The 12,639-nt window shown below is 53.3% G+C and overlaps 5 protein-coding genes across 6 annotated transcripts, besides 3 other annotated features; 2 read left to right on the top strand and 3 right to left on the bottom strand.

Moving 5' to 3' along the window:
- Nucleotides 1-249: 249 nt before the first annotated feature.
- Nucleotides 250-2,849, bottom strand: EKO05_0000213 (uncharacterized protein; the record flags this gene model as incomplete). The annotated part of the gene is made up of 2 exons (XM_038936872.1): nucleotides 250-2,744; nucleotides 2,792-2,849. 2 exons carry the CDS (start codon nucleotides 2,847-2,849, stop codon nucleotides 250-252), a joined length of 2,553 nt encoding a protein of 850 aa, XP_038802751.1.
- Nucleotides 2,026-2,055: a tandem repeat.
- Nucleotides 2,850-3,002: 153 nt separating the features above from the next.
- On the top strand, nucleotides 3,003-3,474 carry EKO05_0000212 (uncharacterized protein; the record flags this gene model as incomplete). The annotated part of the gene is made up of 2 exons (XM_038936434.1): nucleotides 3,003-3,032; nucleotides 3,082-3,474. 2 exons carry the CDS (start codon nucleotides 3,003-3,005, stop codon nucleotides 3,472-3,474), a joined length of 423 nt encoding a protein of 140 aa, XP_038802750.1.
- Nucleotides 3,408-3,456: a tandem repeat.
- Nucleotides 3,475-3,767: 293 nt separating the features above from the next.
- On the bottom strand, nucleotides 3,768-4,447 carry EKO05_0000211 (uncharacterized protein; the record flags this gene model as incomplete). Its single annotated transcript, XM_059635395.1, has 4 exons — nucleotides 3,768-4,024; nucleotides 4,089-4,168; nucleotides 4,219-4,329; nucleotides 4,377-4,447. 4 exons carry the CDS (start codon nucleotides 4,445-4,447, stop codon nucleotides 3,768-3,770), a joined length of 519 nt encoding a protein of 172 aa, XP_059491378.1.
- Nucleotides 4,448-4,882: 435 nt separating this feature from the next.
- EKO05_0000210 (Asparagine--tRNA ligase) lies at nucleotides 4,883-6,725 on the top strand (the record flags this gene model as incomplete). The annotated part of the gene is made up of 2 exons (XM_038944636.2): nucleotides 4,883-6,483; nucleotides 6,599-6,725. The coding sequence occupies 2 exons, from the start codon at nucleotides 4,883-4,885 to the stop codon at nucleotides 6,723-6,725; spliced, it is 1,728 nt and encodes a 575-aa protein (XP_038802748.2).
- A 236-nt stretch (nucleotides 6,726-6,961) lies between these two features.
- Nucleotides 6,962-7,011: a tandem repeat.
- An 818-nt stretch (nucleotides 7,012-7,829) lies between these two features.
- EKO05_0000209 (uncharacterized protein) lies at nucleotides 7,830-11,506 on the bottom strand (the record flags this gene model as incomplete). Of its 2 annotated transcripts, XM_038936788.1 has the most annotated exons (6): nucleotides 7,830-7,955; nucleotides 8,018-8,213; nucleotides 8,263-8,811; nucleotides 8,858-9,201; nucleotides 9,391-9,484; nucleotides 9,678-11,506. In XM_038936788.1, the coding sequence occupies 6 exons, from the start codon at nucleotides 11,504-11,506 to the stop codon at nucleotides 7,830-7,832; spliced, it is 3,138 nt and encodes a 1,045-aa protein (XP_038802747.1). The 2 variants fall into 2 exon arrangements, with proteins under 2 accessions (XP_038802747.1, XP_059491377.1); XM_059635394.1 differs by having other exon boundaries at nucleotides 8,858-9,484.
- Between the last annotated feature and the right edge of the window lie 1,133 nt (nucleotides 11,507-12,639).

Below are 12,639 nucleotides of genomic sequence, written 5' to 3'. Positions count from 1 at the left end.
GTCGTGGGACTGGAGGTGGTTGATGAGCTTGGGCGAAGCACTCTCTTTTTGCGGATACCCTGAGCTCGGCCGGGATGCGGGTAGGGTCGGCGTGGCGCTGTTATTGGTCAGCCCTCAACCTCGCTGCGACACGCACCAGACTCACGAAGATTGCACGGGAGGGGAGACGACGGCTACAACTTGTAATGATGGTGATGACTACAACTCGTTAATTATGGTAGGGGCGAAGTGGATGGTTCGCAGTGGTATCTAGTCTTCCTCCAACGTCGTTGTGGCCAACACTCTGTTCAGCACCCTGATCACAGCTTTGCAGCCCCATTTGACCGTCTCCTTCTCCGACTTGTCGACAATGTCCGTCTTGCTTACAACCGTCTTGAGGAAAAACTGTAGACCTGCGACCATCTCAGGTGCCTGATCTGCCTCGACAAACGTCTGCAGCAGAGCTGTTTCTTGACGTTCTCCTTTCGCGCCTTTCTGTGTCTCGAGGATCGCCGTAACAAGCATGATCTCGACAAACGTCCTAGTCTTCGCCTGCAGATACGGGAAGTTGAGATTCTTGAGGCAGGTCACGGACAACACACGTTTCGCCATCAGCGTGCCGTAGAGCTTGCCCTGGTTCACAAGCTTTCGTAGTGACACATCCTTGCTGTCGTCCCCCTCGTCATCTGAGTCCGCGCCTCCATCTTGGTTCTCCCCAAGGCTTTTGAAAATATCCCACAGCGCAAACTGGAAGCTTTTCCGCGTCTTGTGGTCCGAGCATACCTTTCGTGCAAGGATTGTGTAGTACGGGTTGTATGTCTTCTCTGTCCCTGCACAGTGGATGATGACCTTGGGTATCTCGACTTCTTGCGCTTTCTTGAGGTTCAGCTTGTTCAGTCGTATCTGCGCATCCTTGAAATCGGTTGCTGACATGATGGACACGTAGATGGCTCGGCGGACATCCGTGTTCATGCGTTGCTCCCGAGCAAGCTGAGCGAGATCAACTTCACCGTCTTCATCAAATTCGTCAATCTCGACTCGCTTCCTGCCTGGCTCTTTCTCCTCTTCAGCTGGCACATCACTTTGAGCCTGGTTGCGCCAACTGGCGCCGACTAGCCACCACTTACCCACCTTATCTGTGTCCCTAATGTCTTTCAGGCCAACTCGCAGTGGTTCGGTGGCTTTGAGGTTCCTCGAGTTCAACGTACCCAGCTGCTTTTTCATCTGGGTCGTACGTTCTCTGGTTATCGAAGCTCCAGCAATGCCCGTCTTCATCTTGTTGTTCTTGAGGTCGTTGATTGTCTCGATCATGAACTTTGTTCGGACTGGCAGATTCTGTTGGCCGACGTTTGCTACTGATTTTTGCAACAAGACTACAATGTCCTTGAGTGCAGTGGGGTCGTCCTGTCGCAGTTGCGGACCTGCCGCTCGAACAATCCTCAGAAGGAGCTCGGTGTTGATTTCGGAGAGCTCATTAAGGAAGAATCGAACATAATCGAAAACAATGTTGCTGCCAATGACTTGAAAGGTATACAGTTCAGATACAACTGACATGAGGTTGGTGGTGTGTTTCCCGGCGCCGTCCTTGTTTGGCTGATAATGCTGATCGAACTCGGAGACGATACGCTCCACGATCTGAGCGCCAAAGTCAGGACCAATGACTTTGTAGACGGCTGCGATGAATCCAGCATGCAATATAATGAAGGATTCAAGGAGCGCCGATGGATCTGAAAGCATGTCAATCAACAGATTGATTAATGTCGTGTTGACATAACCACGAGGATTGTTTGCGTAGATCTTCTCAATGTCTTTCAGAATCGTAAGGATGTTGGCTTCTGACAATCGATTTATAAGACCCTGAACCTGGCGCTTTAGACGTGACAGCGCTTCAGCATCGGATGAAGGCGGCCCTCGTAGAGCTGGGGGAACATATTTTGTGGTCGGTGCTGCGTTGGCAGCTACGGGCGCGACGTATGGGTTCTCTCGCACCCGAGGGGCCGGCTCTTCGTCGTCCGATAATTCATCCTCAGAGAAGGGGTTTTCAATGTCGTCCTCCTCGTCGTCTTCCTCGTCGTCCATGCCATCATCTAGGTCACCTTCTTCGAGATCTTCATCGTCCTCGCCGTCCATGTCCTCGGAATCCAGGTCGTCATCCTCGGAGAATGGATTCTCCAAGTCATCCTCCTCATCCTCGCTGTCTGGTTCTGGTGCAGATGGAGCAGCTGTCCCTAGAGCCTTCCGCCTCTTGCTTGCGAGCCAGTCGTCATCTTCTGTTCGTTTCCTCTTCGCATTTGGGTTTTCGAGTGTGTCCTCATCGCTGAAGTCTCCAAGGTCGCCAAACAGATCATCCAAGCCATCATCGCCGCCGCCACCTGCTGACTTCTTCTTTTTCCCCAGCTTCTTTTCCAAAGCGCGGATCTCCTTGTCGTCTTGGTCGAGTCGGTCCTGTACGGCGCGGGAGACTTTTGCAGGCACGGGAGAGTCGTCTTTGTCGGGCTGTACCTTCCTCTTCAATATGCTTTTGGGTGCTGCTTCCTTCTTCACTGATGTTGGCTCATCTTCGCTGTCCTCCCAGTCCACCTCAGACTCTTCCTCTTGCACTGCTTGCTGTCGTTTGCCATTCTGGACATGAGACGCCGATGACGGTGGCGCCTTCTTGAGTCGTGTTTTTTGCGACTTCTTCTGGTCTCGTTCGGCTTTGCGCCGGTCCTTGCGATTCACCTGTCCATTGCGCCCACCGCTGCTCTTGCCGCGATTTGCAGGATCTGTCCATGTTAGCACGCATAAAGCCCATAGAATCTACTCAACGTACCTCCAAACTGGTTTCGAAGATCTGCAGGCAGTTTTGGCCCTCCGTATTGTTGGCGCATATTGTCAAGGTTGCGAGAGTTGCCGAAAAAAAAGTCCAGGAAAGTACGCTCAAGCCGCGGCTGGAGACGCTAGTGATCGGTAGGCTCCCCCGCGGCCTCATCCCACTCACCTCCACCCATAGCGCGGAGGTCATAGCATCACAAACTCACGCAATGGGGCGAGAACACCTGACCAACGACGAGGTATGCTTTCTTCTGGGCCCATGTTCCAGGATCCGCTAACAGTCCACAGTTCTTCACTCAGCTCGGCAACCTCTTCGAGCACAATCGCAAAAAAGGCCACGGCAGCGTCTACCTGACCCAGAAGCGCCTGACAGTTGACTCGACCTCTACACCACCCACACCTACAAAGGTCGCAGACGATCCATTATGGGACACGCATCCTGAAAATCCGCTACCGGTCCTGGTCCGCGCATCGAACAACAGAAGCGACAAGAAGGCTGGCACGGACAGGCAAGATGTTGCCAAGATCGTCTTGAGCACGATCGTGAAGCCAGACGACATCGACACTTTCTACATACGGTACGCCGAGGCATGCAAGACGGGCATGTCGTCTTTGAAGAAGAGAGATAGGAAGAAGGGCAAGAAGGACAAGAAAAAGAAGAAGGGCGCGGAGACTAAATGATGAGCAATGGCATATGGAACCGTAAAGTCAAAACTACATCATGGATGTGAGCACGCTATGTACACGAGCGTCGCGATCAAGGCGTGGCGCTGGTATGCCGCAAGCAGATGGCGACAGAGACCCAGAAGATGCACCGGAGCGCAACGAGAGCGGTCACGCGGCCTGTCCAAACTTCAAAAGAAATAACGTGGCGTGCTCGGGTTGATTATGAAGATGCGTATTGGTACAGCAATATACCCACAATTGACACAGTATCAAGCACAACCATCACCTTAATCCACCATCTGTTCAACTCAAGCTTTCGACATTTTCTTGAACAGCCTCAGGTTCAGCGGCAACGGCTGTCCCATCCAGGTCGCCCTCTGCGTATGATCCCTCTCCTCTTGATCTGTGTTAGGATGCACGAGCGCCGACAAGGGCCCTCTGTTGATCACTAGCCAAGGAATGAACGCTCCAAACTGTTCTGGAGTGAAGATGTTGACTTCAAACATGCCCATGGGATGTGGCCCAAGTGGCCTGTCCCAGATTTGGTAGATGCGAAGCTCGGGAACTGACAAGTCGTGTTAGTATCTTGCGCGTGGAGAAGGAAAAGGGCAAGCGGTGCAGGGGCGTACATTCGCGCCGTATACGTTCCCAGAGCTCAGTTGCGAATTTCAGTTCTTCTGCCTCTGTTTGCAGAAAGTAGATATGTACGCTGATGGCTATTAGTTCAAGAACATACTACTCATACTGTGGTAACCATACTCGAAGCCACCGCGTTTGCTGTTGGTAATGGGCGACACGAAGGATGTGTACGCTTCGCTCTTCTTCTCTGCCGGTGGGTTTACATAGGATTTGCCATCTGCAGCTTTCTCTCTGCTAGCTGTCAGTACAGCAGAGTGCGATCGAGAGGTCTAACGTGCTGTGGCAATGGCTCGAGGTTTTGGTAGCCTTCGAGAGGAGAGGGGAACGTGTAGAGAGTTGGGTCTGCCATGTTGGTGTGCTGGGCCACTTCGCAATAGAGATTTAAGACAGCGACTGAGGTCTTTGCGAGGTGTTAAGTTGCTCGACACGGCTCCGTGGCGCCATCAGCCCTTGTTTGTCAGCGCGCCTAATTTGGCACGTGAAGCAATTGGACTCAGCGTCTCTACAATGACACTTTGCAAGCTGCTTGGGTGACATGTGGATAAACAAACACCCTCTCGACCGTCCCATTCGTCGGAAGCATGGAGTAACAGTCATTCTTGCTACAGGGACAAGGGACAACGTTGGAGGTTATCTTATCAGAAACTCCCAGTCAGACATGAGTAGCTCCACGTTCGGCCAATGAGGGGCAACAGCCCCGCGCATGACTCCGAACACTATAATTTCAAGAGACAGCAATGCGATTGACACACTAACACACTCGACATACCCAATTGCTGCCACCATGGCGGACGCTACCTACTACATTGACGAAGACGTCGGTCACGACAGCCCCGAGCAGACAGGCGACGAGAGCCTGCCCTACAAGTCGCTCGGATATGCCATCTACCAGAAAGGCGAGGCCGCCAAGTTCAAGACACGAAAGAGCGTGACGGGCGAGCTGGCCGCGGGCGCTGATCCGTCGTCGCGCATGGAGTGGAAGGATGCCGCCAAGTCAGCCTTAAAGAAGGCGGTCAACTACGCGAAGACGCTGAAGAAAAAGGCAGAGAAGGAGGGTGAGCAGCTGGCCCTGCGCGCAAAGGAGCAGGCTGCCCGCAACGAGGTCCTCGAGGAGGCCAAAAAGGTTGTGCTCGACGAGGACAGGAGTCTGCCGGCGCCCATCAAGATCAAGCTCGACGACACAGACGCGAGCAAGATCACACTGGGCGACGGCAAGGACGTCAAGGGCACACGCGTCAGAGTTTTTGGACGTGTGCACCGTGAGCGTAAGCAGAGCAAGGTCCTGTTCATCACATTAAGAGATGGATACGGCTACATGCAGGTTGTCCTCACCGGCAAGCTGGCCGAGACCTACGACGCCCTCACCCTGACCCGCGAAACCTCGATGGAGATCCTCGGTGAGCTGAGGCAGGTCCCTGCCGGCGCCCACGCCCCTAACGACCGCGAGCTTCACGCCGATTTCTACAGAGTTCCATCAATCTGGAAGGCAGCGGGTGGCGATGACGCCATCACCAACCGCGTCTCCAAGGACACCGAGCACGCGACACTGCTCGACCTCCGCCATCTCACCCTGCGTGGCGAGACTGCCTCCAAGGTCATGATCGTCCGCGATGCTGTCGAGTTTGCTTTCAACCAGGTCTACAAAGAGCTCCGCCTGCGCAAGGTCTCGCCTCCAGCGCTCGTCCAGACTCAGGTCGAAGGCGGCGCAACACTCTTCAAGTTTGGGTATTACAACGAAGAAGCGTACCTGACGCAATCCTCGCAGCTCTATCTCGAAACCTGCCTCCCCTCCATGGGCGATGTATACTGTATCGAGAAGTCGTTCCGCGCTGAAAAGTCCCTCACCCGCCGCCATCTGGCAGAGTACACGCACATTGAGGCCGAGCTCGACTACATCAACTTTGACGACTTGCTCACCCACTTGGAAGAAGTCATGTGCCGCGTCCTCGAGGTCGCCACGTCTGACCCTGTGATCAAGCAGCACATCATGGACCTCAACCCGGAGTTCCAGATGCCCGAACGGCCCTTCAAGCGCATGAAGTACCAGGACGCGATTGACTGGCTCGTCGAGCACAACATCGAGAACGAAGACGGCGAGCCGCACAAGTTTGGCGACGATATTGCTGAGGCAGCCGAGCGCAGGATGACAGACATCATCAACAAACCCATCTTCCTGACACACTTCCCCGCCGAGATCAAGGCCTTCTACATGCTCAAGGACAGCGAGGACCCGCGTGTTACCGAGTCCGTCGACTGCCTGATGCCCGGTGTTGGCGAGATTGTAGGAGGAAGCATGAGGATGGACGACAACGACGAGCTCATGGCCGCCTTTGCAAGAGAGGGCATCGATCCCTCGGCATACTACTGGTACACAGACCAGCGCAAGTAAGCTCCCACTCACCCACCCAACTCAACTCTAGTAGAAAAGAAAAGCATAGCGCAGCGCGTTTGTCGAGAGAAGTTAAAGAGAAAAACAACACCCTGCTAACCACTCATCCAGGTACGGTTCCTCCCCGCACGGCGGCTACGGTCTAGGACTCGAGCGCTTCCTTGCATGGCTGTGCAAGCAGCACACCGTGAGGGACTGCTGCCTTTACCCGCGCTACTTCGGCCGCTGCAAGCCCTGAGCCACGGTATCTCAAGCAACACGCAATCTGAATCCTCCCCTTCGCTCCTACCCCACTTCTCCAAACTCCCTTCTGTGCGGGAAACAAACTACAAACTGCACATCAGCTCTCCTGCGACGCGACGGCAAGCTGATAAGAGTTCGAAAAAATTAATGCGAGGGCTTGCTGCTTTCGCTGGGCACGGGTTGCACCAGGTACAACAATGAATCACTTACATCCAATCGTTGCACCTTTCTTGTGGTGAGTAGAATGTGCGTGTGCGTGTGTGACTGCGTGTTGTCTCTGTACTACGAGACAACGTTTCCCAGTTGGGCGCCCCGATGTGCTCGCCCTTGGGCTGCGTCGTGTGTCGACAGCGTGTTGTGTCGTGTCTCGCTAGCATCGTCCCGTCTCGCCAGGGACACCTTGCTGTGTGAGTAAATGTGAAAAACCAACATCAGACAACAATGAGTTCTGTTGAGAACAAGCTGTGATGTATCTTCTGGCTGCGATTATTCTCTTGATGCAATTCATCTTGTCCTAGCTTACTTCTACACGGAACAAATGCAAGGCCAATACAATTCAAATTGTCTCGCAGATATGCAAGCGAGAATACAATGCCAAAAGGCTCAACTCTTCGCAACAGCAAAGACAAAATCCCATGACAGATAGCTCTGCACCGAGAGCTCAAAAGAAGCAAATTACACACAATGTGTCGGCAGTGACCGGTCCAAACGCCTCGCTATGCAGATTGATACAGCGGGGAGCTTCTGACGAAGGTGTAATAGGTGATACAAAAATGTTCCAGACGGATTGCGCAACTGCGCAGACAAGATGACGGGTAGATGTTCGGGAATTGGAAAGGGTGCGGAAAGGTCAAGACAAATGTCTTCGTTGAGCGCGCAAAGACGATGGAAGCTGAGCCGTTCAGCTGAACAGGAGCCGTGCATTCGACTCGGCCATCTCCAGCTATCAATGTTCGATAGTCAGGAGCCCGTTCGAGTTTATAGCTCGGGAGATTTTCATGTACAGATGCGCGGAAGCATGTCGGTGGTCGAGACCTGGTCTAGCTTACGACGCCACGACTAGGGTAAAACTTAGCCTCTGCAGGCGGTCGAGTGACGTTCAGGATGCGTTGAGGCGACGCTGAATGAGTTCCTGTAGCTTCAAGAGCTGCGCACGCTCATCAGCAGCCACAGGCGGAAGGGCAGAATTGTCCATGGAGGCAACGACCTCCTCAGGAGCTTCGGCCTGTTTCACTTGATTAGCGCCGATGATCAAGACAATGCAAGTGGGGCACATGGAGAACCCACAGTGAGCGTGAGGACGAGACTGTCAATTGTGCCTTCGCTCAGGCCAATGTCCTGCTCTTTCTTTGCAAGACGTGTCAGGTTGAGTGCTGCCTGTTGTTGTTGGAATGAATGAGTCATGAAGTTCTGCATCGATGCCTTGCGCTGGGCAGCAATGTATGCGTTGTTCTGTACTGCGTGATTCCTCGCAACCTTGCGACTGCAGCTCATTAGCAATCAAGACCGGCATACAGAATATTCCATCGTACCTCTTGACCTTGCTTAGGAAGTCAACGATCAATCCTCGCTCAGGCACGCGATAGACCTTGGAGTTGACGTCCTTGACCTCGAAGCCAGTGTAGTTGCCTTCGCCATCAGTGTCATCATCGGGATCGTTGACAATGTCGATCAGCCCGTTGTTTCGCATGCCGCGAGAAAAGGTTGGCTCAACAATCTCAGGGTTCTTGCGCCTCCGGATCTTACGTGGGACTCGGGTAAAAGTGGCATCACTCATCTCAGCATCATCATATGCCCCGTTGAGGTCGTTCTGCATCAACAATCCGCTGCGAAGGTCGTGCTCAATGTGACGTGGACACCTCCAGGCATCGCGTTGTGATGCCTCAAGGCTGATATGTGGGGGGTTAGCGAGGGGTGGATCGACACAGTCCAGGTGCCAATACGCATTACAAAAGTCGCACTTGAGCATCTGTCGCTTGTTGCCGCTCGAAACACCACACTGGACGCACAGGATGGGCTTGTCACCATCGAGTACTTTGGTATAGTCGGGTCTCTGGTAGCCGTAGCCACTGCTTTTTGCACTGCAACGTTAGCGCCAAGTCACGCGTCAGGACACGTCGTACTCACAGTGGAAACTTCTTCATCTCCTCAAAGTACGATCCATCTCCCCGTGCAGACACATCTTCAAAGTGGTTCTGTACTTCCTGTGGCAGGGCAAAGGCGCGCGGGTTCGTACGCTCAAGAGCCTTGAAGAGTAATCCAAGACTTGGGTAGGTCTCGATAGCGGTATCGTCAGGTGCACTCAACCTGGCGGTACACTCATAACAATAGAACGACCCTTCTGGGACCTGCACGCGTGGTGGGTCGCAGCAGAGAAGGTGGAAAACGCGTGGGCAGCCTTCGCAGCACACAAATTCGCCTGTGCCTCTGCAAGCAGAGCAGAGGTCGTCACTCTCTGACTGCGGCGAGTTCTGACATTCTGTTAGAGGCGACGACAAAACCGAATTTGGAGGCGAAAAGGGGAACTGAAGTGACGTGGTTTTCGTGTCGACCCGCATTTGAAGCAGAAGATGAAAATGGTTGATATTCGAGGTCGGTGAGTGTGTTGGTGAAGGAGGAATGGTGTGGTTGGATGCTTCGGGAAAATGAGTGGAACTTACTGGATCGTTGTCATCAGGCCCCAGCTGTCTCGAACCGCCACCACCATTGAATGCTACACCAGCAATAGGTCCACCGTCCCGATTCTTAACGGGCCTATGCATGTCACATATCAGCTTTCTGATAAATTGATGATGATTTTTCAGGATGCAAAGCAAACACATGCACACACGTAAAGTTTGCTCACTCGCCGAGGAAAAGCCTGTGCTGAAACGGCCACTGGCACTGCCCAGTCCTCCACCCAAATGCAAAAGGAATAGTAAGGGAACACGAGGAAAGGAAGACTTACGATCGCTTTGTTCTGGCAGCTTGGCCATTGTTCAGCTTGAGCCGCTTGATGGCTGGCTGGACCGCAGGCGTTGAGGGTCGTGAGACAGCCGCTGACTCCAGCTGAGGTGAGGAAAACCGTGACATGTCCTCGCGCAAACGCTTCGCGCCGTGTGGCATCCGACCAGCACGTCGTGGCTGATCAGAGTCCACCGGCGGCCCAACTGCAATCATGGACTCGGTCAAAGACTCGGTTTCCAAGATCTCGTCATCGAAACGAACATCAGATTGAGGGAAGGGGAGCTCGAACTGGCGCAGCGGCTGAGCATCTGCCATCTCCTTTCGCATTTGGTAGACCTGTTCAAGATCTTCAATCTGCTCAGCGGTTGCGGGTTGTTGCTTGTGTGCATGTTTCCCAAATAGCTTTCCTTTGTTTGCGTGCTTCTTTCCAGCACGAGCCACAGCAGCGTTCTTACCCTTCTTCACAGCTGCAGCAGGCGCTGGCGTCGAAAACTTCTCTTTCGACTGTGCGGGCGTCGGCGGGCCTTTCTGGACAATCTCTTCGTTGACATCTGACAGTTCAGAATCACTTCCATCGCCTGCATCAGGCGTGTTCCCTGTTGGAGTTGGGGCCGCAGAAGACGCCCCGCCATCAACATCCATCTCGCTTCCAGGTGCTAAATAGTCGTTTGAGACATGCTTCTTCCGAGGTGACTTTGAAGGCATTTGTGGTGCAGTCTCAACCGAAGGTTCAACTGCAGATAGAGCTGGGGCTGTGCTGAGCGGGTGTGGTGAAGGCAACGCTTGGGCCGTTGAGGCCGCGGCTGGGTATGCGTCCTCCATCGTACAATCTGTTGACCGCATAACATGAGTACCTTCTTCATTATCATGATCGAAGGAGACTGAATCGTTAGGAGCCACCTCGCTGCTAGGTCGCGGAGAAGGCTGTTGACTTATTCTTGGCGAATCGACAAGAGAACCGTTGCGCTGATCATGCTTTCGCTTCTTTTTGGCCTCGCATTTCACGGATTTCTTCAGTGCCTTGATGTTTTCGCGGAACGTACTCCACTGCTCAGTGGTCTGGTGCTGATGAACGACTGCATCAACCACGTACGCAATGCTGGGGTCGCTCGAGCTCATCCTCATCAGCTGCTTCAGCGCCTCACCGAGACGTGGCTTACGATTGCGGTGAGCCGACTCTGCTGCCGCCAGTAGGGCAATTTTCGCGCGTTGTGTAGTCTCGCTATCCCGCGGTTTCTCTACAGTTTGCACTGCCGGACTCGTAGGGGTTGATGCGGCTTTAGGCGTGTCAGCTTTGACTGGTGTTCCCGCTTGGACAGGTGTCTTTCCCTGCACTGGTGTTTTGCCCCTGACAGGCGTTTTCGATGCCGGCATCTTTTTCTTTGTTTTGCTGGGCACGTAATCGTCATCTTCGTCCTCGTCTTGTGGCAGAAGTTCCAGTGGCAGCTCTTCCTCCTCTTGCCTCTCCGAGTCATCCGGCTCGAGCTCAGGAGCCGGAGTAACCTCAGGCGTTGACCCAACCTCGTCACTGCAGATGTTGCCCTTCCCCGCTAGAGACTTTCGCGCAGCTGTATCGCCACCCATCGCGCGCGTGCGCTGCTTGACCTTCGAGGAAGGAGGCATTCCCAACGCCCCCATTTGCTCTAGGACACCATGGCGAGCAAAGCCATGCTCTTCGAACGATGGCGTTGGATTTTGGATCGCAGGTTCAGTCCACTCTATGATTGATCGCTGGTGCTTCTCTTTCGCTGAATCGCTGGGCGTGCCGGTTGGTGAAGCGTACGGAGTGGTGCTGGACCGGGGACCACGGGCGCTTTTGCGGAGCGGCATGGCGAGACGTGAGAGAACTGGCGAAGTGTGAGCGCGCAATTCGCGAATTTCGGGCATATACTTACTGTCCACGCGTACTATCTGGATATTTTACGCGCAGATAGCGCCCCGGAGCCCGTGCCCGGTGTGTCGTGAGTGGGTGGTTGGGGTTACAAGTAAGTGAGTTCTGTAGAAGGTTCACAAATTCGAGGGAGACTTAGGTCAGCGATCTTGGAGGACGTGCCCCTTCAAATGTCAACCCTGGCAACCACAGTGATCGCCGATTGGTAATAAGTAAATCAGCTGAAGTATGAGAGGAAGAAAACCTGTCGACGTAGGAATTTCGAGATTTGGTAGAAGTCGGTTTTGTGAGGTCAGTGATGTCGTTACCACAGGAGGGGGAAGGCTCGCTATTAAGTACTCCGCCTCTTCCGAACTTTACTTTCACCGTTTTAACTCTCAGCCTTCGAGTGCTTCAGACTACTTTATTTGCATTGGCTACATGATACAGCACGATTGTCCATGTGTTCAAGCTGCTCTTGAAGCCTAGCGGTTCACCACGGATGCATAGCTTGCTATCTACCATTTGCATGCGCGTCACTGCCATGAAAAAACAACTCTACAGGAAAGATGAGTCACTTAAATATCTCAAAGACTTGAGTATGAAGACACATGGCGGGGTACGCATTTGGTTTATAGTTTCAACCCGTCAGTGAATAGTTGATTGTCCACATATGTATGACCGACCGACCATATAAGATTCACACTTGATTTTTTTTTCGCCAGGCGCATCATGAACATGAAGCTAGAGCCTTGCCTCTCCTTGGTAGCTTGCATGTGCGTATGTGACAGGCGCATGGCAGGAAAAGGACCACCAGGAGGTGGATGCGCAGATCATGAAGGGTCGTGTAAAAACAGAGTAATCAGTCCCTGGGGGACTCTGAGAATATACATTGAATGGCAGCTTCCCGCCGTTTTTAATCGACCAGCCTGGTCTCACTTCTGGCTTATGCACGCGCAGTGCACGGGTGGCAAAGATGCAGTGACCTTACGAATATTGGGAATAAGCATCAGTGGCAATGCGATCGAAGCTGGGTCACGGCGTCTGTCCATAGACTTCTGGAGAAGCTCGTACGCAGAGCCTGATTGAAGGG

This window comes from Ascochyta rabiei, chromosome 1, assembly GCF_004011695.2.
Source record: "Ascochyta rabiei chromosome 1, complete sequence".
In the NCBI taxonomy this organism is placed as follows: Eukaryota; Fungi; Ascomycota; class Dothideomycetes; order Pleosporales; family Didymellaceae; genus Ascochyta; species Ascochyta rabiei.
This window is presented reverse-complemented; position numbering and strand designations above follow the sequence as displayed.